Below are 27,929 nucleotides of genomic sequence, written 5' to 3' on the forward strand. Positions count from 1 at the left end.
GTACAGCGAACGATCTGAGGTTCAGGATGCTGCAGTAGCAATCGGAAGACAGGTACACTGCGGTCAGTAAGCTGAGGGGTTTAAATGATGCTCACCATTAAACCAGCAGCATCCTAAACTGTTCATACAATGTATATTATGCTGTTGTCTCATTAGAGTGAGCCTGTGGGAACTGTAGCCTCAGTTTCCTGCTCTTAGCTGACAGGAGTGATGCTCGTGGGGCCTCCTGCTGCTGTAGCCCATCAGCTTCAAGGTCTGATGTGTGCATTCAGAGATGCTCTTCTGCATACATTGACTGTAATGAGTCGTTATTTGAGTTTCTGCCTCCTTCCTATCAGCTCGAAGAAGCCAGGCCATTCTCCACCGGCTTCTGACATCAGCGAGGCTTTTTCTCCCCATAGACCTCCCACACGCTGGACATTTTCCACTTTCAGACCAATTTCTGTAAACTCGGGGATGGTTGTGTGGGAAAATTGCAGCAGATCAGCAGTTTCTGAAATATTTAGGCCACAACGTTTGGCAGCAAGCACTCTTCCCCATTCAGATCCTCAGTTTGAACTTCAGCAAGTTGTCTTGACCGTGTCTACATGCGATATGCGTGCGATTGGCTGATTGCAGGTTTACACGTACAAGCAGAGCAGGACTCAAAAACAAAAACGGAGGGGTAAGTGAGCAGTTCACCCTCTGGATTTTTGTTATGAAAGGGGAAGATATCCATAGAAGCAAACCTAAACGTGCTTATTTCTGCTTTAAACCATTTTAACATGGGAGTCGGCCTCAAGTGGCCATGAAAGGAGCTGGAAGGCGTTTATTCTGTTGAGATCAAACACTGATGTTCTGTGATACCGGCTCTGGCAAAGGTGTTTGATGGAGTTGAGGTCAGGACTCTGACCTCAGGACCTCCACACCAAACCGGCAACCCTCTCGCTTTTGTCAAACTATCATAGTAGCTGAAGCAGCAAACTGCAGGACGAAGACAAGAGAAGCATAAATATGACTCTCTGCTAGACAAACTCCCACAAATATTTAATGTCAGATGTGTAAATCTCACTGTAAAAAGGGGGGGAAATGTGACTTTAAGCTCTGCTGTAAATCAGATATGGGAGTCGAGCCTGGAGGAATGTGGGACTGAGTAGAGGGGGCGGGTGCTGGTGGTGGTTTCTCTCCGAGAGCTCGTCTGATTCACTCTGATTCACGGCTAATAAAACAACAGTTAACAATGAGCGTGGCTTGTTTGGCAGCAGAACGTTTCGCCTGTGCTTGCTGCCCACTTAACGAGCGCATTCTGCACGAGTTGATACGCGATGACGAAGCCTTCTCTTCAAAGAGATCCGGGCGTCGACTCAACCCTGCAGCCAGCTGTGTGTTTACTCTGCTTTGAGCTCATTTTGCAGGACAAAACCACAACACTTTCTAGGGTAACATACTTCAGAGTGACCTCCGTGTGGTCTCCCAAACCACGTTTACGTTTCCTGCCTATAACTATTTTAAACTCGGGGTAAAATAACAGAATATTACTAATAACAGCGTATTAGTCCTAAACGTTTCAGTGTGCAGAGATAAGATTGTAATCTAAGCCTATCCGGAGGCCGACAGCTGTGACCTGGCATGACTTTTCGTGCTTGTAACACTTCTGACAAATCACTTCCTGACGTGTGCTAAAACAGTTGATGCTGAGCCAGAAACACTTAAACCAGGTCATGAGAAGAAGAGTGAATAAGATGATCATCTGCACTGACTCACTCTTAAAAGACTCAGATAAAATTATTGAATACCCGAGTCAAGTTATCTCGAATGATACCAACTTCCCCTTTTTTGATACCGACCAAAAAAAAAAAAAAAAAAAAAAGTCCTCTATTGAGTCACGATTACAGAGCAGTGACCGCACTGAGTGCAATCAAACTGTTTGCATTAAGCTTGTTTGTTATGAAGTCCTGAGAAACACCGAGAGAACACTAACGTGTACAGGAAGTCCTGTCAGGACGTTTCCTTCCTTTTATCAGTGATGCTGCAATTAGAGAAATGGACAAGCAGTAAAAAGCAGCTCAACTCTCGATGAGTCAAATCTGAGGACAAATTAGTCAGTTTAAACGTAAAAGCACAACATTACAGTTAGTGAGCTACATGCTGTCACAGTGTCACAGCCAATGACCCACTATGACTATGATTACTGTGACTAGAGACTCAAGTTTCAGCACAAACAAATACGATCCGCCCTCCTCCTCGCTGAGGAGCAGCACATCTGGGAAGCATTTTCAGTCCGTGGTTACAAAAAGCAAATAATATGGACGCTGCTACGTCAGCGGGGACCACCAGAAGAATCCCAGCAGTACAAAAAAGGGAAAGAAATTAGCAGGAAATTAAATCCGTACATGTAAAAACAAAAACAGAATAATACAATTGAACACAAAACTAATCAACTGATCCTAAGTCTGGCAGCCAAAGCCCTCAGAGGAAAAAGGCATTGTACATTTCTCATAAATTCCATATTCATCTTGTTAATATTTTTTAAAGCTGATGAGTTTAAGCCTGTCTACAGTTTGGGACCACCTGCATCATGCTTCTGATTTAATCAGTGTGTCACGTCTGTCGTCACAGATGCACTTTAGGTGTACTCATTGGATTCCCAAAATCCAGCTTGTTTCACTGCTGTGATCGCTGCGTGATGTATTCGAGGGGCGGTTAAGTGAATCGTGTCGAGGTTGGCTGCTCAAAGTGTCTTGAGAGCAGTGCTGTTGTGATTTGGCGCTATAAAGTTGAACTGAATAGATCAGATTAAACCACAAATTGGATGAAATTATAAACCTCTGCAAGAGTGCGAGGCAGAGGAGCTGAGACAAACCCAAACAAATATAAACTACCGCAGATGGAAATAACAACCTTCTTGTTATGTTGGGTTCAGCCCGCAATCAAGTGTTTGGCCGGGCTCCAGCTTTTCCTCACCGAGTAACTGAAAGAAGCATCGACACAGGAATCGTGCCAAAGTGATTTATTTTATTTCCAGGTAAACATTTGATCTTCATACAATTACATTTCTAAAAAGTGAACATACTTAAACCAGCAGACGGAAACAAAACTCAAATGGAAAGAAACAAACGGAGTTATTTAAATACAAAACAAAAAGAAAATATTATTTTAGCCATTGCACTTTAACTTCATAAATACAAGAAAGTTCATTTCTCTCTCTGGCCCAAAGAAACACGACGTACAGCACATTCAACCCATCGCTCACGGGTTCGATCGCTCCGATTAGAGGAAGCCCGACCGCGTTGCACCAACGTTGTTGCATTCCTGTCATTATGGGATGTCAGAGAGAAACGACTCGTGTTTATGGTGAGAGCTGAAACGATTAGCCGGCTAGTCTTTATTTGTTTTTCAAGCAAATTAGCCCGAGACGTTCTCGGCTTCCTGTTACTCAGATCTGAGAAAGCGGAGAAACAGGAAGCGTTTCTTCAGCACCATCAATATACCGTGTAACATTATAATAATCACTGCTTTACTCATGGATGAATCAATTCTGGACTTTTAAAAAATAAGGACAAAAACCCCTAATTTTTGACAGATTGATTGTTATGAGGGGAAAACTCGAGCTGAGACTCGCAGACAATCCAAACAAACTAAATGCATCCGATTTGTTTTTATTTCCTCATTTCCTGAATGACAGACTCTGGCAGATGACATTATTTGTTATCACTGAAAGGCTCCAAATGTAACTTTCTCACTGTCAGTAACTTCAGTCGTGACCTCCTACAGGAACGAATGAAAGTAAGAGCAGCTCTGGTTCTGTTTACACCAGTTTTACCTTTTGGTTCTCAAACTGTGGAGTGGGTCCAACTGGTGGGACGCAGAGCATCAGACTATCCCACTGAGCCGACGGCTAATGAAATAAAATTGAACCTGGATCCTGTTTTCTTTACCTGATAAACGTGTTGAGGTGTGCGATGTGACTCAGTGAAGGCTTGAGCTTTACACATGCAATTATTTAAAAATAGAGGAAATGATTTCCACACTCACCCCTGCAAGCCTGAGCCGGATAAGAGGGTAAGATTACTCATTTGTTTTACATTTCCTCATTTTTTGAATGACAGACTCTGGTGGATGGCACATTTGTTATCACTGACTATCACTCATTTCTCTCTGATTTCAGAAAAAGTTGAGAATCCTTAAAAATCTCTCTTAATAAAAAGTCTGAATATAAAACTGTTCAAAAACGGCACTGACATTTGAGATGGTTTTCTTTTTGGCCGTATTTGATAAAGAAAAAGATAAATTATCATCTCAGAGAGATCAGAAACACTTGATTTATTTTCTTTTGAATAAATAATTTGACTTTAATCTGTCAAAAATACACCAACAAGGTTTTAGACTTTCAGATCTTTCAAATCCATAATAAGATGAGCAGAATTACCCAATAAATCATGATGTGCACAAAATATTTGTTTTCAGCCTTGACAGGGAGACAAAGATATCAGATCTGCAGTGAAAAAGATTTTTCATGTTTTTGTTAACCGAGCTTTCACTGGACTCGAGAAAACCTAAACTCCCAGACAGACGGGCATCACGAGGCTTTTGCAGAAAATTAAACGTGTTCACTGATTTGGAGGAATAACGGCAATTTCACTCAGAGATGCAAACACGGCCGCTGTGCTGAAGACGGCCCAGATCATCTTAAAGTGGGAGGTCGGCCAAGTGTAAATCGTGCTATTTATTCTTAATCATCATGAATATGCAATTTATTTTCTGCAACGGTGACTAAATGTGCAAAGGTTCCTGTGCGAACTTTACTGACATGCAGCTCGGCAGGTAACCTCGTCGATATAAATTGCTCTTTGGAAACGTGCACTTTTAGATTTACATTTTAATCTGAAAATCTGAAAAGAACTTCCTCTGGAGCAGCTCATGCGTGCAGCACAAAGCAAGCCTCGCCATCCTTCACCGTCCCATTAAATCTGCCTCCGCCCTGCAGCCCTCTGGTCTCCTAACCCCGTCCTCTTCTTCTGCAGTGGTTTTACGGCACAGTCTGAACACGAGCCCCACCACCTGCTCGTCTTGATGCAGAATTGATTACAGGATTACTCAGATTTCTGTGGAAACTACGGACTGATCGTTTCAGCTCTGCACGACTATGAATTTAGCGTACATTATTTGCACCCGAACGAGACGAGAAAACCCCGCCTTACATCCATGACGGTTAAAAAGACACACATACAATATACACATCGTATTAACATAATGGCCAGCCATGGGATTTCTGCCTGTAACACTTGTTTTTTAAAAACGTACATACAGAGAATTCAACACGCGCCCTCAAACGTTTCTAGTAAATCAATCAAACCGACGCTGACAGTTTCTGCTCGCTTTAAATTCTGCAACATTTTTGGCAGCTGGGAACGTTTCACCTCTTCACAGAGAGGACACATGGGAGTATCAAAGTGCTCTTTGCTTGATTCTTATTTCCTCCCCACACCCGCCTTCCAGCGACCCCCGACACCTTCCTGCGTTTCCCGTTCATGCCACGGGGTCAAACGAGTTCCCACGTTCCTGTCGAACGCTCTCCCACCTGACTGATCCACGTCAAGCCCTCAAATGTGGTGCTATAGTTTGCTCCATTTTTGCAGTGATAGTAAGTGTGATGAATATTGTGCAGCATAAAGAAAAGAAGAGAGAGAGAGACAGCTTCATTGTTTTGTCATAAAAAACAAGCTCAATAATCAAACCTTCCACCATGTGAGACGATGGGAGGAGACGGACGCCGCTGAGCATGCGTGAACTCAGCTTTTTTTTTTTTTCTTTAAAGATGAGCAGGAAAGTCGTTTTCACGAGAAAATCCCGAGTCCATGTACAAACTGTACTACTGTACTGTTAGACGCCGCTCAGCCGCGTTATCAGCTCACAGTCCTTAGTGTTACTCAGGCGGGGGGTGGAAGGTGGACTTTACGAATTTTGCTTTTTTAGTTTTGTTGTTAAAGTTTCGTATTTCGTCCAGCTCCAGTCTTGGTCCTTGAAAGATGGAAATGGAGGCGTTAGTAAAAGACAACCGAGAATATGTAACGTGCTGAAGTGCAAATATATCTTAATTTCTGAGTTTTTAATAAGTTTTGGATGTTAGTTGCAAACAGTCTCGTTTTACAGAGTTTTGATAACGCTTCACAACAATCATCATTAATAAAAGATAATATGACACCTTAGTTTACAGTTAAATATTATTATAATTAAAAACCTAATATTTGTTAACAATTAATGGTCTAACATTTTGACTTTACAACAATCATCTACAGTCTTTGATAAAACTTTACTAAAAATGGTTAAAAAAAAAATCACTGCTAACATAAGTTGGAAGTGGCAACTTTAAAGAGAGATGCACCATGTTGGGTGTGCTCTGTCCCAATTGTTGCAAGGCTTCAGATCACACCTGGAGCATTTTAGAGTGAGGTCTTTTATTTTGAAAAGCTTTTCTCTGTGTGACCTGCTCTATTGAACTTCAAACAACTTCTGTTGAGAAGCTGCCACTGGAGTGTTTCTGAAACACGCGGCAGCACATTAGTTAGAATTGCCGGCATTAATGCGAGTTGGCGGGATAAGCTTCAGCGCCTGCGTTAGAGCTGAAATGCGACCCAGCGGCGCCCCGTGCATTCTCACGGTTAGGCGTGAGACCAGTCGGACTATAAACGCTACATGTGTTTCATGGAACTGACGCTAAAGGAAACCTGAAGCATAACTTGCAGTACTGTGTTGAGAGTGCCGTTTAGAGTGACCCCGTGAAATGCACGGCTCACTGCACGCATTCATGACCATGACCGGCTTCCACCTGGTGCACTGCGGTGCGTTTCAGAAGCAGCGTTCTGTACTGCATCTCTGAAAATAACCTCAGATCTCAAGATGCATACAGAAACTACAGAGAGAATTTCAAAATAAAAGACCCCTGCTTCCAAAATGCTCCTGGTGTGACGTGAAGACCAGTGAAGAACGGAAGAACACCTGGTGAAGTGCATCATGTTGTGCTCAAACTGAGCTGTTTGTGATGAGCTTGGAACAAAAGTGACTTTTACTGAAAGACGTTATTAAAGTATTGATCAAATTTTGGAGTCAAATGTCAGATTTATGAGTATAAATCAAGCATTATGGCTTCGAATGAACAGCAGTACTTGGTAATGAGAACAGCCTCAAATAATTGATTATCAGCTAGGATAACTCAATATATAACTAAAACATGAAGACATGAATAAATATGATTAATAGCATCCCTACCGTTTAAATAACTATCAATTTAACTATGATTTGTTTTTAAATGTTGGTTATTATAAAGTGTTAGCTTGTCATCATCTTTAATAACTGATAAAAATATAATTCAAAATGTATAATATATATTTATCACGCTAATAAATATTACTATATAATATACAGGAAACTGAAAACTCTGTGTGATTCTGTTTTCTTATCACATCTGCAAGCTTAAAAGAAACAAAAAGTTCCTTCCTTCATGACAAGACTAAAAAAAATAAATAAATAAAAATAAAAAAAATAAAAAAAAGAACAGCGAGGTCCTGTCCTGTTCTCCTAAATTAGATTAAAGACATGCTGACAGGCCTCAGGTCCTTCACAGATGCAGATAGGAGACGCCTAGTGCGTCTAGTTTCCCAAAGGGAAAATAAAAATAAATTAAGACTTTATGGCTGATTTAAATGCAGCCCTCTCCAATAACAAACAAACCTTAAAAGCAGCAGATAAAAAGCAGCAAACTCACCACTATGCTGTTGGCCTGTTCGTCAGCAGCTTCCTGCATCAGGCTGGTCAGCTGACTGAGGTACTTCTGGTTCTCCTGCAGGAGTCGTGGGGCAGCATCACTGAAGGAAACGCACACAATTCAGACACAATTCAGTCACATGACGCCTCCTTCATATGCACAATGTGTTTACTATCTTGCAACAGAAAGAAGAACGCCCAAGGGCAAAACACAAAGCACTGGCCTACAAACTATATATATGGCAGTATGTTCATGCTTCAGTCATGTGCACAGTTATTATTATACTAACAGTTTAGCTAACACAGGCTGGAAATGTAATGAAGAGAACAGGCTGAAATAATATTTAGAAAAATGAAAAAGATAATGTACCAACTACGAGCATTCTGAAAACACTTTTCCAAATGCAATGCTCCAATGCACAGGATCTTCCTCAGGCATGCGTCTTTTTTAATGCTTCATAAAAACAAAACTATTATGACTCAATTATTGTGCATATTCCAGGTCCCAAAAACTAAGTCCAGCTTTTGCCTGCAGTCCAGCTTGTACAGCTCCCTGCTGGTGAGCTCTCCTCCCAGGTCTGGCAGGTGCTGCAGCTCTGTTTTTTGAGTCATGTGGGTCATTTGAATCATTCTTCATCTTTCTTTGAAGATTATCTGGGAAAAGCCAGCTGGGTGGAGACCTCAGACCTCTAATAAAGGTAGACCTAGGAATAACTCAGGATCGCCCCAGGTGGAATTGGAAAATGTTGCTGGGGAAAAGAACCTCTGGCAGGAATACATGCTTAGTCAGCTGCCAACAAGCCCAAACTTTAAAAGCAGAAGGAAAAAAAAGAAGGATGGAGGGATTTCATGACACACGAGTCATTCCTGGAACTGTGACAGACATATGACAGGAACAAAGATTGCCTGTGGCGTCTTAACTCCTGGGAATCTTCTGTTGCATTGCACAGCTAGTCACAACCTTTAGAGTGTCGCGTTTTTAGAGCTTTTCCAACGCTTCAAAATGACCTGGTGTGCCAAATAAGTGCCAAAACGATCCATTAATAAACAGTTCATAGGGCTTAAAGACCTGAAACAACCATGACCCCCAACCAGCCAGCAACTGGTAAGAGAGACTGAATAAAGCTTCAGTCTCTCTGGAACATCAACAGGGAGTTGATGCACCAGTTAGGAAGGATTCACACGTTCACTTTGGACATGGCGATCTGATCGACTGCATTGATTCAAGCTCCAGCACCACAGCTGGTTAGCTTCAGGTTACTTTAGCTGTACCCATGGGCAGATATGACCTGCACTCAGCGAGTCATCCATCCTCAAATGCAGTTAAAAAAATAAAAAATAAAAAATCAGACAACAATATGAGACATAATGAGGAAAACATACCAACATCATGTAGGAAATGAAAGATATGATTAATAGCTACTGGAACAAAGCTGTTTGTATCGTTCTCTTCTCAGTTTGAGACCGACCGAGTCCAGCTGTGGCTCAACAATCAGCCCGTCAGACCACTCAACAATTTGGCTGAGTGAGTCAAATCATGACCATTTGTCGAGAGAGGAAGATGTCTGTGAAGTCTTTTGTTTTATGTGAGATTTCCTGTATATGAACAGGAAATTACTAAGCTGTTTTTATTCACATATACACATCCACATTCACAAACAGGTACCTCACCGTGTCGACACTTCCTTAGTAATTTGGCACCAAGTGAAATAAACTACCAGCTGTTATCAATGCTGAAGGTGCTTCTGCTGAATTCTATGTTAAAGGAGTGTGAACATCTCACTTGTAGAGCTGACCCCAGTCCCAACACGGCTGAGTGGACGTTACCTGTCATTTGGCCCTGGTAGGGAGGTCAGGGGGTGCGGGGAGCTGACGGGCTGTGCCGACTGGGACCACTGAGAAACCTGCAGCAGGTTGGACGACTCGGGACTGGCTGCTATCGAGCTCCGTGACGAGTTCTGAGCCTGAAGGAGAGACAGAAACACACCGTTACAGGCAGCAGTAAAAAACACGCCTCCCCTCTCCTACAGCAGGAATGCAGGCGGCACACCCTACCGCTCACTCTGTGTTTGGTACTTTATAGCAGCTGAGTCTGAGGAGATCACAGAAAGTACAACAAAGCTCACCACCACTGGGTCTGACAACTGCAGAAAAGGGAATCAGAAAATGAATAAGTGAACTTAACCTATTCCAGGATATTACCAGGATCCAGCTCCAGCAATTAGAGGACTTCCTTTTTTCTTTTCTTATACACCAGTACACTAAATTTATCTGAGCTGGATGCTGATCAGACAAAACTTCTGATATTCTGTAGAATCAGAGAAAAGCTGATGACATTTTATTCTTAGTTGTACATAAATAGTTTTATCCAGCAGTTACACAACTTCCCCCACTTCTTTGCATCATGCCCCACACTACATTTCAAAGACAAATGAAGTCACAAACTTGGAAAAAGTAGACCGGGCTGCTAACGACTGATGTAGATTTACTCACGCAGGCGATCTTAAGTAAGTGCCAGAACTCCCTCTGTCTCTTGATCTGCATCTGCATCACGGTGTTGTCAGCGTCCTTGATGTTCTCCAGAGTTTTGTCAATCCGGGGAAACAAGTCAATGATCTTCTGTTTGCTGATCAGGATTTTACTGTTGGGGTGAGACAAATCAGGGAAAACATAAATGATGTTTTCCACCGTCACTGTGACTCTTTAGACAGACTCAGTGTAGACCTCACACTGGGGATGGATTCAAGTTCTGGAGTAATTTATGCTCCAAAAGTTTCCTCCTCAGCAGGGAGGGAGTAACTGAAAATTCAGGGGGTAAAGTCTGCAGCTTAAACTTTCCTTAATACCAGCAGACGTTTTATGTGTTTAAGAGCCGTCACTTCTTTATAAATCAGTGGGTTAATCTAGGCCCTGTCCTCACATACACGGGATTTTCATCTACACATAAACATTATTTCATGTCACTGAACTTTAGATAAACTCCTTCCAGGGTCAAGATTTCTATAATCTCTATTTCTGTGCTTACTTGTGGGCGAGGAACATGAAGACTTTTCTTGCAATATCAAGGGTGTGCACTGTGTTGTTGTTTGCAGGCTTTTGACTGGTCAACATGAATCTATGAATTGGGGTTATAGTGTCACCTTTTGCTTTGGCGGCACTTGATACTGTTATTTGCATTTTCATGTGGATGGAGATGAGTAGGAAAACATCTGAACCTGTGGATTCAGCATTAACCTGCCCTGAGAGAACATATAAGTTCCTCGAGATAGGTTAAAAAAATAAAATAAAAAATAAAAAAGTACTACAAATATGCATTACTAGTACCGTGGCACTTAAGAACAAATAAAAGTGTATGAGACCACAGATAATTAACAGTAATCAGAGGTGTAAAGCTCAGGGTGAAATCAAACTGTCAAGCATGGGTGGACCCTCACCTGAGGTGTGTGAACAGATCTTTGAGGACTTTGTCTTGGTTCTGGACTGTCTGGATGATGGCCTTCACCATCTCAGAGCTGTCGCAGCTCACATCAGAGTCAGGTACTAACCAAAGGGGGTGGGGGGGGAGTTTAAACAACACCTCAGTTTAAAGAATGGATTAATTTCTCTTCTGATTTCAGAGTTTTAAATGATCCATTCAACGTTTCTTACCTTTGCATTTCATCTTCAGTTGCTTGTAAAGTTCGATTGCCTTTTCTTCCCTGCAAAAAATTATTTTATCACATTAAAATGTTCTTCTTTGAATTCTGAAGCTAAGCTCATGATCAGATTACTCTCTGAAGTTGCATGTTTAAAAACACCACTGGTATCCTCTCCATATGTGTTGAAGACAGGCACTGGTCAGAACTTTCACAGCAGCACCAAGGACGGTTTTTAATTTAAAGTGGCACGCTTTCAATCCAGTGCATGACGTGACAGCAATTCACAGGATTTACAAAAGAAAAAGTAGTAAACTTTTACCCAACAGCAAACTAGTTTGATCGACTAAAATGTAGAGCAAAGTCTTTTCCCTGTGGAGTGAAGCAAGATGCATACATCCAGGTGAGGTTACACCAGCACTTCAGCACTTCATTAAGCTGTATGAAACTTCAGCCACATCCCTTATCTTCACTGCGATTATGTTTCTTTATTAACTTGGTGATATGTTGAGGTCTGGCCTACATGGGGGTTTCTGCTGTATCATTTACTGAAGGAGGACAGCGAGGCTGTGGTGAACCGGGTCTTTAGACCCTATGTTACTAAAAAGAGGAAGAGCACCGAGCCCATCATTATGTCTCTACTGTCAACAGTCAACACCAGGATCAGAAACTTTCCCACAGAGCCAAGGCTAACCTGGTGAAAACACATTTTTTAAAGAAGGGGCACTTTAAGCTTTCACTGTGCACAGCTGCACATAACTGCAATGACCCCAGTTAGAGTTCAGCTGGGGCTCGTTACTGCATCTGGTACTTCCTAACGTGCGTTCAGACCAAATGTGTTCAAAACACACAAATATTTCCTTCCCACAGTCGACAGGAGAACAAGGAGGAGTACAACCAACGGCTGGAATCAAGTTACAGTCACATATTTTCAGCAGTTACCACAAAATGCAATAATTTCACTCACTTTTCTCCAAAGCAATCTCCTTTTTCCTTTTCCCTGCTACTATCTTATAAAAAAAATTCGAATAACACAGCTCTGTCCACAAATGGAGCCAACAAGCTTGGCCTTCGTGTATTATCAGCAATGGCGTCTGGAGAATCTACAGACACGATTACACTCATGTACAGAAGGAAAAGACAATGAGAGGGCTTGGAGGAAAATAAATGAAATCCTAGGACTTCATGCTTATTCCCACTGAGTCAGGAGAGTCCACTCTGTGAGAGATTCTGAGGTGGCAGGCTTTGATGACACAGCATGAAGTGGATTTTTCACTGAAGTTGGATATTTGAGCTGTGGATGGGGATTTGCCTCCATTTACATCACCTGACATGTATTCTCATTAACGTTGCTACAGACTTTGTAGTCCTGCATAAACTTCACTTTATGTTTGGCTGAACATGGTTGAAATGATGATGTTATCTCCGGGTTAACCTGTTTTAATTAATTTATTTGTTTATTTTTAGTATAAATAAAAGATTTTAAGCCAATTTTAAACACTGCCTCTCTGCTCCCGACCTCATCTTTATAAATTTTGATGTGACAAGCTTAGTGTCTTCGCATCAGCAAAGCTTTTATTTTGGAGGCATTTTTCCAACCGTAGAGAAACGTCCGCCAGCTGATGGTCAGTCAACATCGAACTGTTTGCTGTACCTTTTCTCTGCGCGTGTTCTCAAGATCTCAAAGTAAATGAACTTTTTCACTGACAAAAATCTGCCAAGCTCATGGTGGCGTGGTTAGTGGTCTAAAGTTGCCTCACAGCAAGAAGGTTCGTGACTCAAACTTCCTGGTCAGCTTCTCATTCTTCACCTTCTTGCCTTTTTAAGTGCTGTTTACACATTTTCCCTGTGCCTGCATGCTTTTTCTCCACAGTCCAAGTTTATTAGTGTTTTCTTTTACTGGACTTGGGTGTAGACCGTGGAGCTCACGTGCCCCCTTTATATGAGTCAGCACAGCTTTTTTTACTGAGATAAAGTCTCACATCATGACTGGCTCTAAAACTCTGAAGTCTAAGGAGCTTGGAAAGAAAAGCGACTGGATTTATTTAAAGGAGAAATAAAAGAAGTCCTTAAATTACCATGGTGATGACTGAGAACTTACACAGTGATCTAAAGTCAAAACTTTAATTTATACTGCTTTGAATCGCTACAGAGTCTTTGTAAAGTGATCCTTTGTCATTTCTGCATGTAGATGTGCATTTTCTCTCTTTAGAGATGCAACATGTGGTTACATCTCTACGAAGGTGGATGTAAGGTTACAGTGTAAGTTATAGCACAGGACATTAGAACAGGTTGTGGTTACAATATACCTGCAGTACAGATTTAACGCAGACGTAAAAATTTGCTTGTAAATAGTCTGACTTTTAATACATTGCTGTTAGGAAATACTGTCATCATGGGGTTCGTTTAGATTAACACGTCACCGTCTTTTGCTGCCTATGAGGAAATTCCAAGCTAGTATAAAGTCACAAGCTTTACACAAACTTTTGTGGAATGACTAAAACTTCCTAAAACGAAATAAAACGAATAAAAGTTGCCGCAATGACAAAGACCGGGAAACTTCCACTAACTAGATAAAGGTAATGAACGTATGCAGGGCTTTTGTTTTTCCCCAGTTATTTCGTCAGTTATAAGCGCACAGCTCAGAAACAAACGTGCATGTTGATAGAGGATTTTTAGAGACAAAAAAATCGGAGTAAACACGTTAAAAAAGTTACTGGGGAAAAAAAGGAGAACACATAAAAATATGAAGATTTCTGTATAATTAAATATAGATGTCAGTTTCCTTTATGATCACTGTGGTAAGGCAATTGGGAGCATCGCACTGAAATAAAACATATTTGTCCTTCACGTGTTAAATGCCTTTCAGCATTAGTAATGTGTCCCATATTCTTTCACACAATTGTCCTCTTTGTCCCACATTTATTTGTTGCGATCTCGACCTCTTAGTCATGAAGGAAGGTTTTTTCTTCCCTCAATGTTATACATCTGTTTGTTCGTCCAAACAGAGCTGGAAACCTTCTGGAAAAATTCTCCATCATGACATTTATGCACACCACACAACCATCCTTACAAACTGGTGACTGAGTGGACTGTAAACAGGCAAGAAGCCGGGAGTCAAATTTAGATGCATTTCCATGTGCTCTGTACACAAGTCCAAAGCATGTTGCAAACATTCAAAGTACATCAGTATACAGCCAAAGTGTGTGTCATATTTGAAATATTTAGTGTGCATGTAAATGTATTCATGATGTAGGATTGTTTTTGGCACCGTCCGGTCATTTCCTCAGGTGAAGCGGGGACAACCAAAGTGTCAAAATCATCTGTAGACACCATTATGCACACCAACCAAAAAGAATCAAAGGCCAACAAGTGACTGTTACTTATGTCTTTTAAATTAGGTGAAATGTGGGATTTAGATGGCTCTTGATAAATGTCCACAGATTAAATCATCTCAGGTTAAACCCTTTTAATACTCACAGCTGCTCCATCTTGTCTCCTTGGCGTCGGGCATATGGGCTCCTCTGTAGTTCTACTATCTCAGAGTGCAGAGCCATGATCTCATCATCCAAATGGCTCACCTCTGCCACCTGCAGGACAGACAACGGATCAACCAAAGGCTGCTTTCGGAAGCCTTTGCACTGGTAAACATCACAGTGATTCCTACACGCGTTCTTTATTAAACTGAATTTAATACATTTATCCAGGCAAATGTTTTCATTAGCAAAGTGCTTCGAACTGAGCCTCCTCAGTGACTGTGATCCTGCAGATGAACATCAACTCCACCATCTTGGACTGCAGTAGGTGAAGGTAGTCCTTGTTCTGGTCTGCAGCCCTCACTGTAGGTCAGGGGATCACCTAAGAAGTGACTTTGGAACCAGAAGAACTACTCTCACCAGCTGCAGTCCAAAATGAGAGCAACCTGGTAAACCTACTGCAGTAAACCAGTAGGAAAAAACAAAAAACATGAAAGAGCCTGGACTAGCTGGTTAGCAACTACCAGTCTGTATCTTATTTTTAAGAGATGAGTTACCTGAGCAAAAGCTGCAGCTCTTTCTTCGTTCTCCTGCCAGGCTTTCAGCATCTTTTCTGAGGCTTTGGACAAATCAGACAAATGTGAGCTCACCGAGCACCCTACAACATGTTTACTGAAACAAAGAGCAAACAGCTGCCAGCAAACACTCACATATGCCATAATGCATCTGATCGCTGTATTTTTCCAAGTCATATTGGATGCTACTCTTGAAGAAATCCAGCTTAGCTTTGAGCTGCTGCGAGAAGCCGAACATGCTGTTTTTACACCTGGTCAGGTTGGTGTTGTAGCGGAGGAGGCTCAACCTTGAGGGGGAAGGAGGAGATGGTAAAATCAGAAAGCTCCAAGAGGAAGGCGGAGGACTGAAGAAGACAGGCTGACAGTCCAGCCACAGCTAAAGCTTCCAGAGGAGCAACAGTCACAAGCACCAGAGTGTGAGGAGCAACACAACAGAAAGTTGAATTCAAACTAGGACTCGGGAAGAATTACACTGGAAAATAAGCAGAGCTGAAGGGTGTGTACGACACTACAACTATATTCAGCTGACAACTAAATCATTGCTCTAAATATTCAACCAACAGTTAAATGTTGGAATAAAATTTACAGAAAATGTTTAGATGGGTTTCTTCAGGGCTCAACTTTAAGGCTTCGAGGTAAAAATAATAAAACCTGGACCAACAAATGCAATTACTAAAACTATTAAATGTTTTTTTTTTGTTTACAAAAACTTGCAGATAAATAAGGAGATGCTGGGATTCCTAGCTACTAAGCAGAAGTCGTGAGTGTAACAAAGAGAAATGATTTAAATAGCATAAACAGAATTGAGAACCGGTTTCAGTTTTGAACCCGTTTTAAGTGAGCCACCGTGCTGAGACTCGGTGCCCAGCGCCTTATCACTTTCTTTCATAAATGTTGGTGTGTCACATTTCAAAACAATGATGTCAGCCTAATAACAGTTGGCTTTTTGTACACATGAGTCACCAGGAAGTTAATTTCTTTCCTGCTCCATTTCTACACTTTGTCCACACTCAGAAAATAATGCAGGTATCTAAAGCCTGTGTAAGTGTGCTGCTGGATAAGAGCAGAAATCATAATCTATTTTATTTTGGTTAATCTTGATTAGTAATTAGGATTACTTCATAACTTAGTCCACAAAAATATCTTTTTAAAGGAGATTTCTTGGAACTCAATTTAAATAATAATAAAAAAACACCACATAAAAACCATAATTTTGACCGTACGGCCCATCCTTTGAGGGCAACCACCGACAGACGGGAGCAACATGTGGCCCAAACGGCAGTAGGCTCACGTGCACTGAAAAACCAACATAGTAGCCACATTGAGAGAAACAAGGAACCAAGAGTCAACCAATACCTCACACAGCACGTACAGAAGTGGATTATGCAAGAGTAAAAGGAATCTGGATGCAACCATTAATGGTCCACTCACACGTTCACGCACAGTACCCTTATACCACTTTCAGTTCTTCTGCTTCTGCTTTTTTGTTCTGGCTGGTGCTGAACATAATTGTTTAAAATTATGAACTAAAATTAAAGTCTAATATAAACAGAGCTACTGATGCACTACTGATACTGATGTAGTATGGTGTCTTTTCATCCGTAGCAAACACAGAGTATTATTTCCTCCTCAGAAAAGAAAAACTAATATTATTAATTTGATATGAAACTAATATCGGTCGTTTTATTTCTGTGTTTGACAATAACTATTCTTCACCAAAACCACAACATCTGGTTGTACGCTGCTAGGATGTAACATAAAACACTCTTAATGAAAAAGCTCAACTTACACTGTTTAATATTTAAATAGCACAGACGCATAAAGCTGATGTTATTTCTGAATCCTGTCATGGATTCACATTGTAAACCATGATCTGGGCTAAAGCACATCACACACGATTGTTATGGGACTCACATGGCAGCTCTCTGCCCCTGGAAAAGTCTGCTGTAGTCGTCTTTCAGGCCACAGATGTAGCTCACAGCTTCACCCCACACTTTCTTCATCACCACCAAAGGCAGCTGCGTCTTGGCATCTTGCACTGGGAAAATAAAAACCATGAAAGTTTTTATACAGAGCAGAAGAGAGCCAACACCGTCATGTAACAGTCCTTTTCATTTCAGAAACTGGAGTCACTTCATATGAACTCACCAATGGTGTTGACTTTCTCAGGCAGACGTCTGGCACTGAAGGGGCCGGTGTACTTGGTGATGCTCTTATCAAACAGGTAGACAATGTAGCTGTCCCACCCTCTCTACACAGGAGGAAAGAAAACCATTACAAAGATCTCAAGTAGTGTTTTTACAACTCAAGAGAGTGACTTCAAGTCTCTCAGAATAGATGCAGTTAGAGGGAAATGAGTCATGATTATTGATAGATGTAGATTTTTCTAAACACCGTTGCTTGATGTTGTATATGCTCCAATAAGCAAACCAAAACATAGCACAGGTTGTTTTTTGCTTTTTTTTTTTTGCAGGTAACAGAACGTAATCATGCATGGGTAAAACAAACAATCAAGATTTTCAGCCCTGTGATTTGTGACAGATCGAACTGATTTACAGGTGCTGAAGCAGACACTTATAGGTGTCATATAGTGACGTAAACAAAACCCTAGCAAACCCCACAGTGATTCAAGACTACATCATGTGATATTTATATATTCATGTTGCTGTGATCGTATGGATTATTTATTTATTTAATAAAAAAAAACTTTGGTAAAGCCACTGGTGTCACAGGCCTGAAATACTTTCAGTTTAGTGACCCTCCACCACTGGTACTGCTGTTGGTGCACAGATAAAACACAGCTACATAAAATTAAGTGAACAGATGGACAACACGGCCCTTTGTCACGGACACCCGATGTAGGAGAGACAGGATCAGGCCAATGGATGTATCCCAAAATATAAAGACAGCATGGCCAGGGATAACAATCAGTGAGGAACACCGCCAATAAGCTGCAACTTTAGCTCCTTGGATAACAAGATGAAGATGATGATGATTTTTTAATTCATCAAAAAACTCAAAGCTGTTATGTATGATTATTTTAATAATAAGTTATTGTACATCATCACGTGTGATTTTAGATTTAAAATCCTTTCATTCATCTAAACAGTGGTTAAATCAACGCACCACTCCATCCAGGACACACTGTGCAGCGGGCTTCCTGGGGTCCAGTGACACTCCCGTCTCCTGCAGCAGTTCCTGGTTCACCACCTCGATCTTGGTCTCAGCTTCGATGCGCTTCTGCAGACTGTGGAGACTCTCGTCAGGAGTTAGCTGGAAGGAGTGGACCTGCGCTGTGGTCATGTTCAGGATGTGGACGACCTGAAAACAGAAAACCCGTCAGTATAAACTAAACTACTTCGTGATCTATCATTTTCTGCAGTATGTATCGCGGTACATGGGCCAGCAGAGGGCTGCAAGAATCTAATTATTCTTAATATTGATTAACTGCTGCCTCACCAAAGAGCTGGAATTAATTTATTACTAAAAACTGGCAGATGGGGAGGGCTGTGACAGCCGAGGCCAGCCAGTTCATTTTTATAAAGATTTCAAGTTGTTAAATGTTATGTTTGGTGAAAGCTCTAATGTGTAGCATAAACTGGAAATACTGGAATTCTTATTAACAACCCTCACTCATCCCAACACACTTACACCACTTTCCCACAAGAAGACAAAAGAAACCAGAACATGGATTTGGAGAATTGCTACACAAACAGTACAATACATGTGTGTGCTTGTGTTTTGACAGCATTACTCCACTGAGACTTTTGGCCTCTGTTATGTCACAGAGAAGATGCTTTTAAATGAGGTGGGATTACAGGATTGTGTCAGATATGGGGAAGAATATAAAATCTCCACAGCACTGAAACATTCGAGATTTTGTTGCAAAACCAAACTGAACAAGAACCCAGTGGTCACTGTGAATGAGGCCTGGAGCTCCTTTGCGTAGAAGCAGCCCATCACTAATCACATATTTACGGTAGAGTAGCGAGAAGGAAACCAGAACAAGTGAAATCCTCTGGTCTGGTTTATCTACCTGCACAGTTTATAATGACGTTTGTGAAGGACAATGTACAGACTCTGCATCACCTCATCAATACTGTTCCTAAGTCAGTTTTTCCCTATTACAGGAACTGAGACACTAAGTGGGAGAAAGTAAAGGATGGGTATATAAAAATATGGGTAATCCTGAGCACAGAAAAACAAAAACAAACATTTCCCCATTGGCTAAAAAACAAACAAACAATCAAGGTTTCTATTTCAATATTTCTAACAAGACAACAGAAGTTTCCAGACCAAACTCCCTTAAAAAAGGTTGGCATAGAGTTAATCCCAAGAAGATCCGAGTCCTCAAGTATGGGTCTAAATATGTACATCACAAGTTTGCAAGCTTTACTATCAACATTTATCGCCACAAATCTGTAAAGACCTATAAAACATATTCAAATGACTAAATAACCTTTGAACATGACTTGTACTTCTATATCTATAATACGTTTTTCTGGAATTTGAAACATCATCAATAATCAATATTGTTTAGTTTTAAAATTATTTCTGATACTAACAAAACAGAAAAAAATGTGACAGATTTTTAAAAAACGCTGCGTATCTCTTAGCATGTTTAGGCCTCCTTTAAATGTCACTTTGGATTTTACCTGTGTTTGTGTAAACTGCAAAAACCTGCCGTGTGGGTGGTGACCGTTAAGTTACGTACAGGTGACCCATGTTGAATGTGACGTGCGGAACAAATGCAAACAGAGAGCATAACAATAAAAAGAATTTCGATTTATAATAAATCTTAAAAAGAAAAATAGATGACAATAATTCCTGTATGAGTGACAATGATGGTGCACAGCTTCTTTCTTTCAGATTGGCCCACCAAACATACAAACGCTACAATCAGTCCAGTGAGATTAGCAGTAAAATGCCTAAAAGTAGTGAAAGCTTCGGTGGCAGCTTTAGTATTTCTTGTCTTTATAATTTTAAGATGAGAAAAATAAAACACTAAAACTTTCTAGGGCACTGCGTGTCATTGCAAATTACTGACTGAAGAGCCAGCTCTTCCAGTGCCTCACCTTCATAATCAGTATCTGATCAAGGAGTTCAAAGCACAGGGGTTTCTTGGTTTCATGGTTCACTTGGCCTCCTCTGTGCACTGGATCCCACTTTAACATCAGCTGAAGCAGCGCCTCCATCGGCTCCAACAGCGTCCTGTACAAAACCGGTTAAAACATTTAAAACAGGTCTTCAGGGAGGGTAATTAACAACAACCACAGTTCACATGCTCTCGGCTATTTTGCGTTCCATTTAAATTACTATAGCACAACACCATGAAGAAACTAATTTGTCCTCACAGGAGACAAACAGCTCAATAAAATAAGGAAATGTCTCAGTAAAAATGATTGCAGCTGACCTGCTGAGATTGTTGGGGTAGGGGAGATGTGTGGAGAACTTGACTTCTCCGTTTAGTTCTTCTACTGCCATGATGTCTTTTGGACCTTTATTCCTCACTTTGCTGGCCCTGAAGACAAGATCAGAAAGGATCAATACCAAATTCTTTCAATACAAAGTACTAGAAGTACTTAGAAGATGCAGTTCTCAATGTACCTCAGTCGAATTAAAGCACAAACATGTGATGTAGAATAAAATCTGACGTGAGAACAGAGCTGGGCTCCTGCATACTCTACTCAGACATCTGACTCATCTAATTTCCAGTAGCGCATACATTAGTGACACAGACTAGGATCAACTTACCACTGCACAGGTTGCAGGTTGTGTAGGAATGGACGGAAACCGCAACTGCACTCGAAGATCATTGTTCCGAAGCTCCAATAGTCCACAGTCACAGTGTACGGTTTATTCTCAAAGAGCTCAGGAGCCTGGAGAGAGGAAAAAAAACAACAACAGTGTTTCGTGTTTTCATAAAACACGAAGTGATCTTTTTTAAAGACTTATTTGGCATTTCCATCCTTTATGTGACAGTAGAGTCGACAGGAAAGTAGAAAAGGGTGGAAGGAATGACCCACAAGAAATGATCTCAACGTGAATCCACGGCCCTGCAGCAGCCGTGGGTCAGCCACTCATCCAGGTAAACTGTAGTGGAGCCCAGAACCTGCAAATTGGCTATTTTTTTTAATATATATATTAATACAGTCATTTTTATGTATTTAATGAAGCCATCCAAAGTGTTATCTTTTGTATTTACACCCTCAATATTATTTCAGAGTTACAGGCTGACTTTGTACGTAGGGGTGAGTTGAAATGTTACCATTTTTATTAGTTTTTACTTTTTGAGCCTTCATGACATCTTTTTCAGAGAAAGAAACAAGATGTAAAAATATACATAAAAAATAAAATAAATAAACTGCCACTATATCAGGTTAACATCTGATCCAAGTATCACAATCTATAATGCTACAATCTTGGTTTTTTTTCCATAGCCACCTTTGAGCATCAGTATCATGAGATGCCATCATATCTGTAAGAAAACTGCACCAATTCAATGTTTATGACACAGACAAGAGACGAGCATTGCCACCCTGGATGTATGTTATGTTTTCTGATAGTTCACTGGAGAAAAATGAGTTTTTTAAGGGTTATATCACCATGTGGTTGGTCAACAAGTTACATCATATGACAGGTCTGCTTTTTCACCTACAGGCTTGTCTTCTAGCCATGATGTGTTCTAAGTCAAGATAATTTTCTGATATAGTCATATTCAATTATTTAACACTCCTGAATGTAGCCCGTGGCTATGAGCTGAAAAAAAAAAACAATACAGGTGTTCACATTTTTAATTTATTAAAAAACTTTTAGTCCTAAAAAGGTTTTTCACAATTCTTTCAGCAAATCAAAGGGCCTAAAATTATAGAGCTAGTGTCTCGAGATCAATATACTGATGTTATTACAGAAATCAAGCTGCCTATAAAGAGGTGAGGTGGGAGGCACAGATTGATTTTTCAGAATGACCCTGTTCAGTCATTTCTATAAAAAGGTAGAAAGTAAAGTCAAGGATTTAAAATCTATAATTACTATAACACATAGCACATAACATACACTATCTGAGGATAAATAAATGTTTGCTTTAAGTGTTTACCAGGTACTGAAGTGTGCCAACGAATGAAGTGCACAGACTCCCCTGGTCCAGGTCTTTAGCATAGCCCAAGTCGATAATCTTGTGAACCAACTGCAGAATAAAAAAATAAATTAAAAAAAGAGTATATTTCAGATGAGCAGTCAAACAGAGCGGGCTGTGAATGAGAGGGAGACGGGTCTTAATGTGGACATACAAGGAGCAAAGATAGTGAAGGTAGAGGAGTTTAAATACCTGGGGTCAACCATCCAAGAAAAACACACAGTGCACAAGAGAGGTGAAGAAGAGAATGGAGTGGGTGGAGATGGGTGTCAGGGAGGGTTTGTTTACAAGATGGTAGTGAGACCTGCTGTGATGTCTCAAGACTGTGACACTGACAAAAAGACAGGAGGGCGAGGCGAAGATGTTAAGAGCGACCAGGATAGACAGGATTAGAAACAAGTACATCAGAGGACAGCTCAGAGTTTGAGAGGCAAGGCTGACAAGGGATAGTAGATATATTGGATAAAGGATCCTGAAGATGGAGCTGCCAGGCAGGAGGAAAAGAGGAGGACGTCAGACAAGATTCATGGATGTGGTGAAGGAGGACATGTAGAGGGTTGGTGTGACAGGAGAAGATGCTAAAGATGATATGGAGGCAGATCTTCAGTGGCGACTCTTAAAGAGAGCAGCTGAAAGAAGAAGTAGTCAAACAGAGCAGTCAAAAAAAGGGAAGAGTAGCTGGTTTACCTTCCCGTTGATGTCTTGTAGCACAATGTTTTCCGGTTTAAGATCTCTGTGTATGATCTTGTTTTCATGGAGATACTGGATACCGGATCCTGGAGCAGAAGTCAGACTTAATCAAAGCCAATGACATGTTAAAAGAAGAAATGTCTGAATGAATAAGCCGAACAATGCACATACCAACATCATTAAGTAATGAAAGCACTTCACTTTCTTTCAGACCGCAGCAGTTTTCAGGTTTGCTCAGCACCTGCAAATCAGGAAAAAGAAATCCTATCAGAGCTGCGGTATTTTTTAGAACATGTGACCAAAGGGTGAGAAATGTTCTGAAATTAAGAAGTCTGATATGATGTGCTTATTTTCAAATTCTATTTATCTTTGTGTGTGTACTTAATGAAATGTATGTCTTATATAACTCACTTTAAACAATCTTGTTGAAAAGTGCTATATAGATAACATCAGCTAACTTCACACTATCACTCCATATATTACCTTCTATATATTGGTCACTGTGTGCAGTGGCCTCTATATTTCACACTTTTGATTTTACTTTATGTGAAATTCAGGAGCGGGACCACACTCCAAACACTACCTGCCTCACACACCTGTTTATCATCCTCTTTTATAGGTGCCAGGCTCTGGTCTTGCTCACTGTTTCTCATTAATCTGTTGCCTTTGTTATCTTTAAACATTTTTTTTTTCATTATATTTTGAGTTGTGGTCAGGGCTTGTGAAATATGACCCTGGTCAGTGACTTAAATCCACATACCAATAAAGGCTTCTGATCCTTACTTTTAGCCTGAATTTATTCACATTTTGTCACACTGGAGCCACAGAAAGCACGCTGAATTTCCTACTAAAAGCTTGTTCGCTGTGCACCCATGACTCCCCACAAAACTATCATTGGACAGAAAATATTACAGCTCTCTGGCAAAGTCTGCTGCATATTTTTTCTGATTTCTAAACTCTCCAAATAATATCAATCCCATCTAAATGACCCCCCCCCCCCTCACCTTCCTCAGGTCTCCTCTGGAGCAGTACTCCATGGCCAGCAGTGGAAGATCATTTAAGGCTATGGGCTCCACCTCCTCTGGGACCTCCTGGGCTGTCACGATATTGATATGATTTAACCTGAGTGAGAGATATGGAACCACATTACTTTTTAAAGACATCCAGACAGACTTCTGCACAGTCATCCACTGTCTGCATAACAGTGTAACTCATTCTTGCATCTGCAAGCCTGTGGGTTTCACAAATTGATTAATAACTACCAATAACTGTGAAGAAGATCACACTGTATAAAGCCAGAGTTCTCAGAAGGCCCACAACAAGGAACAAGGAAAGAAAGCTCTAGTGCAAACTTAATTTTATCTGTTCACACATTGTGTCATGCTGTCTGCTTGTTAAGTCTAACGTCATTCACCATTTCCTTGTGTAAAACTTCCTTCAGCTCCAGATTGCTCCAGCTACAGATTAGTTAGGCTAATATAAGCACATTATCACCATGGAGATGTCAGATGAGGGTTGAATCACTTTTGTTTGTTGCCAGATCAAAGCGGACATCTCAAATGATTTAATATTCTTGGTAATAAATATCCTAAAAGCAGACTTATTAATTTTTCAATCTGCACTCTTCTTCTTTCGGCTGCTCCCATTAGGGATCGACACAGCAGATCATCTGTCTCTATCTAAAACTATCCCTCATCTTTTTCTCTCACACCAACCGTCTGCACGTCTTCCTTCATTACATCCATATCTCTCTGTGGTCTTGCTCTTTTCCTCCTGCCTGGCAGCTCCACCTTCAACATCCTTTTTTCCAATATATCCTCTATCCCTCCTCTGCACATGTCCAATCCATCTCAGCCTCGCCTCTAACTTTGTCTTCAAACTGCTCAACCTGAGCTGTCCCTCTGATGTACTCTACTCTAATCCTGCCTTTAACATCTTCCTGTCTTTGCTTTGTTAGCTGTAATTCCTTCAGTGTAAAACAGACTTGGAAGCAAATGAGGATCAGGCTACATCAACAACACAATACATTTAAATTCCTTTGATGCACAGCTTGAGCTGCTGTAAATACTGCACACCTTCATCCTGCAGTGTTAACGAAAACCAGCTTAGCAGGTTTCATATCCAAAAGGTGATCCTCAGCAAAGAATCTGTATCACACTGCAATTACATGAATCAGACAAAATGTGGTGCTTAAAGTGAATTATACACCAAAACTTTGAGCATAACCTGATATGGAAGCCAAAAAATTAGTCCAGCCAGCTTTGCAAGGTGTGTCGCGTTCACTGTCGCAAAGCTGGCTCTCTTTTTACCTGGTTAGATCACCATGGTAACAATGCTCACTATGGTTATAAGCTGAACATATACCCTTGAGTTTCGGTTTAAAACTCAGCTTACAGCACCACATTTTCACAGATTTTCCAATTTTCAATATGATGAGTATGATACAGATTAGTTTTAGAGTATTAGTATTCAACTTGCTGAGCTGTTTTTCATTGACATCACTGAAAAAAAATAGCATGTATTTATTTGATGATGGAGATAATGCATAAATATATTTTTATGCTTTATAAACATCTGCTCATACATCTGTTTTACAATTCAAGAACACAGATTATTCTATTTTACTTTAATGTTGACACAAAATAAAATAATTTCCACAACAGCCGTGACTGTTATGAACACCCTCATTTTGCAATAATGTGTTTTTAACCTTCTAAGACCTAAAGTGCACATTAGAAATATGTGCGCAAAGAAAGGCTCTTGCAGACACTCCACAGGTCAGGCTTGGTAGTCATGATTTGCAAGTGACTTGGATTAAAGTAAGGATGTGAGCGCCTCACTGTCTCGGATGAGCCCACCCTGGATCCAGTGTAGGACATAGTCAGAACAACTGGAGATACACCAGAATGCAGGAGGGCCAAAACCCCATTCTAGATATTCTGCCAGGGTTTACTTCCCTTGCCTCTTGGGAGCAGTGCCATTTATCCACAACTGGGGTAATATATATTAACTTCTCTCTTGTCCTATTTGCACAACCAGTGATGCATTTTGCCACTTTATTTTTAGTATTCTTTCTAGATCTTTATCCCACACTCATCTAACAACATCTGACTTTAGTAGCCATCGCTTCATTGGTCAAGAGGAATGAAATTTATTCTGGCTAAATCATCACTGCGATCTTCATTATCTCTGACTGGGGTTTCAGGTTTTGTCAAGCCAGGTAACAAGAAAGCTGAACTTGATTCAAATGGCACTTTTGTGTCACCTTTATGACACTAAGAAGTGTTACATACAGATGTGACACGTTTAAATAAAAGCCACTAAGGAAGGAAAATAATAAAAAATAAATACCAACTTTTTCATGATCTGGATCTCTCTGCCCCATCTGTCCCTATTCCTTGGTGTAAGCTCCAGGCGACACATTTTTATAGCCAGTTTTTCGTGTGTTTGCTGCAAAACAGACAGCAGACATCACATTATTATACAAATACAGTCAAGGAAAAGCAGGTGGTGATTACTTCAAAACAGGCCATTTCAATTTCCAGCACCCATATCCTCCTTTCCTAAGTTACGTATAGGGTTAGGAACTCTCCTGGCTGGACACTCACCATATGCTGATAGAGGTAAACATGGGCAAAGCCTCCCATGCCCAGCCTCTCTTTCAGTTCCCAGTCCCCCAAGTTCTGGTTCTGCCTGAAGGGAGGTCTCTCCATTGTTGTTCACGCAGCCTGTACCGGAGTGTGGGAATTATATTTGAGTCACGCGACAGAAACACAGCAGACCCTGTCAGTTTATTAAGTGACTGCGCTGTTTGGATTATCACATAAACCTATCAAACACAGGGGCAGGGCTACATACTGGAATGGCTGCTAGGCTAATGTCAGCGCGATGATTTAGCAGGAAAAACGCTACCACTGACGTTTTGTGGCAGTGTGACACAAGTGGGCTGCCTACTCATAGACAAGACATACCCAACTCAATATACCAGACAACAAGATACACATTTGTTTTTCATATTTGTCAACAAACAAGCAGCTAGCTAACAGCATAGCCAGCCAGCCAGCCAACGGTAGCCCTACTAGGAAATAGACGGAGCCGGTTATTAGCTTCCTTGCGTTAGAATATGAAGGCTTCTCGGCGCTTTTTGACACTTACCTGTGGTTTCTATGGAAGTGTCATGAGCCGTGTGCAGTAGAAAGGTGTAACTGGAGTGTGTCTTGTTTTCAGGTCAACGCAGCACCGCGACACTGGACTTCCCCACATAAACGTCACCAGAAAGCCCGGCTGTGTCTCTTGAAAATGAAACGAGGGTGCGTTCAAAAACACAACGCCCACTGCGTTCAAAACACTGTCAAGACTGTGTAAAAGCGGCATTGTGTTTATTTTAAGTCGTGTGTTTTTATTCTGGGGTCCAATAGAGTTTTGTTGATTCATAGTTAAACAAAATACATATTTATACTGCCCCAGAGTCTGCTATGCAGCTCCCCCTGTCCAGCATCTCCCCGAACAGCTCCTGGCTCTTAAAGCCCGCCCCATTAATGCCCACTTTTTCCTGATTGGCAGATTTTGCGGAAGCCTACAGTGGAGTGCTTGTGAAATTACTTTTAAAATAATACTGCCATATTGGTCATTCTTCCAGTTATATTAGCTGACTACTGATACATGTGCAAGGTGT

General features: G+C 40.9%; 1 protein-coding gene across 1 annotated transcript; it reads right to left on the bottom strand.

Moving 5' to 3' along the window:
- Positions 1–2,974: 2,974 nt before the first annotated feature.
- Positions 2,975–27,760, bottom strand: LOC146703631 (inhibitor of nuclear factor kappa-B kinase subunit alpha-like). Its single transcript, XM_085466920.1, has 22 exons — positions 27,410–27,760; positions 26,863–26,982; positions 26,610–26,704; positions 24,259–24,376; positions 23,426–23,495; positions 23,252–23,340; positions 22,526–22,615; positions 21,184–21,308; positions 20,843–20,950; positions 20,505–20,640; positions 18,556–18,750; positions 17,578–17,680; positions 17,344–17,467; positions 15,565–15,716; positions 15,412–15,473; positions 14,859–14,968; positions 11,392–11,441; positions 11,178–11,283; positions 10,237–10,384; positions 9,571–9,707; positions 7,745–7,844; positions 2,975–6,000 (listed from the first exon to the last, which is right to left on the bottom strand). Exons 2-22 carry the CDS (start codon positions 26,965–26,967, stop codon positions 5,935–5,937), a joined length of 2,289 nt encoding a protein of 762 aa, XP_085323046.1. The 5' UTR covers positions 26,968–26,982; positions 27,410–27,760; the 3' UTR covers positions 2,975–5,934.
- Between the last annotated feature and the right edge of the window lie 169 nt (positions 27,761–27,929).

Source organism: Copadichromis virginalis, linkage group LG8, assembly GCF_057382275.1.
Source record: "Copadichromis virginalis isolate Kocher_CV1m ecotype Utaka linkage group LG8, C_Virginalis_male_GT1.1, whole genome shotgun sequence".
Taxonomy (NCBI): Eukaryota; Metazoa; Chordata; class Actinopteri; order Cichliformes; family Cichlidae; genus Copadichromis; species Copadichromis virginalis.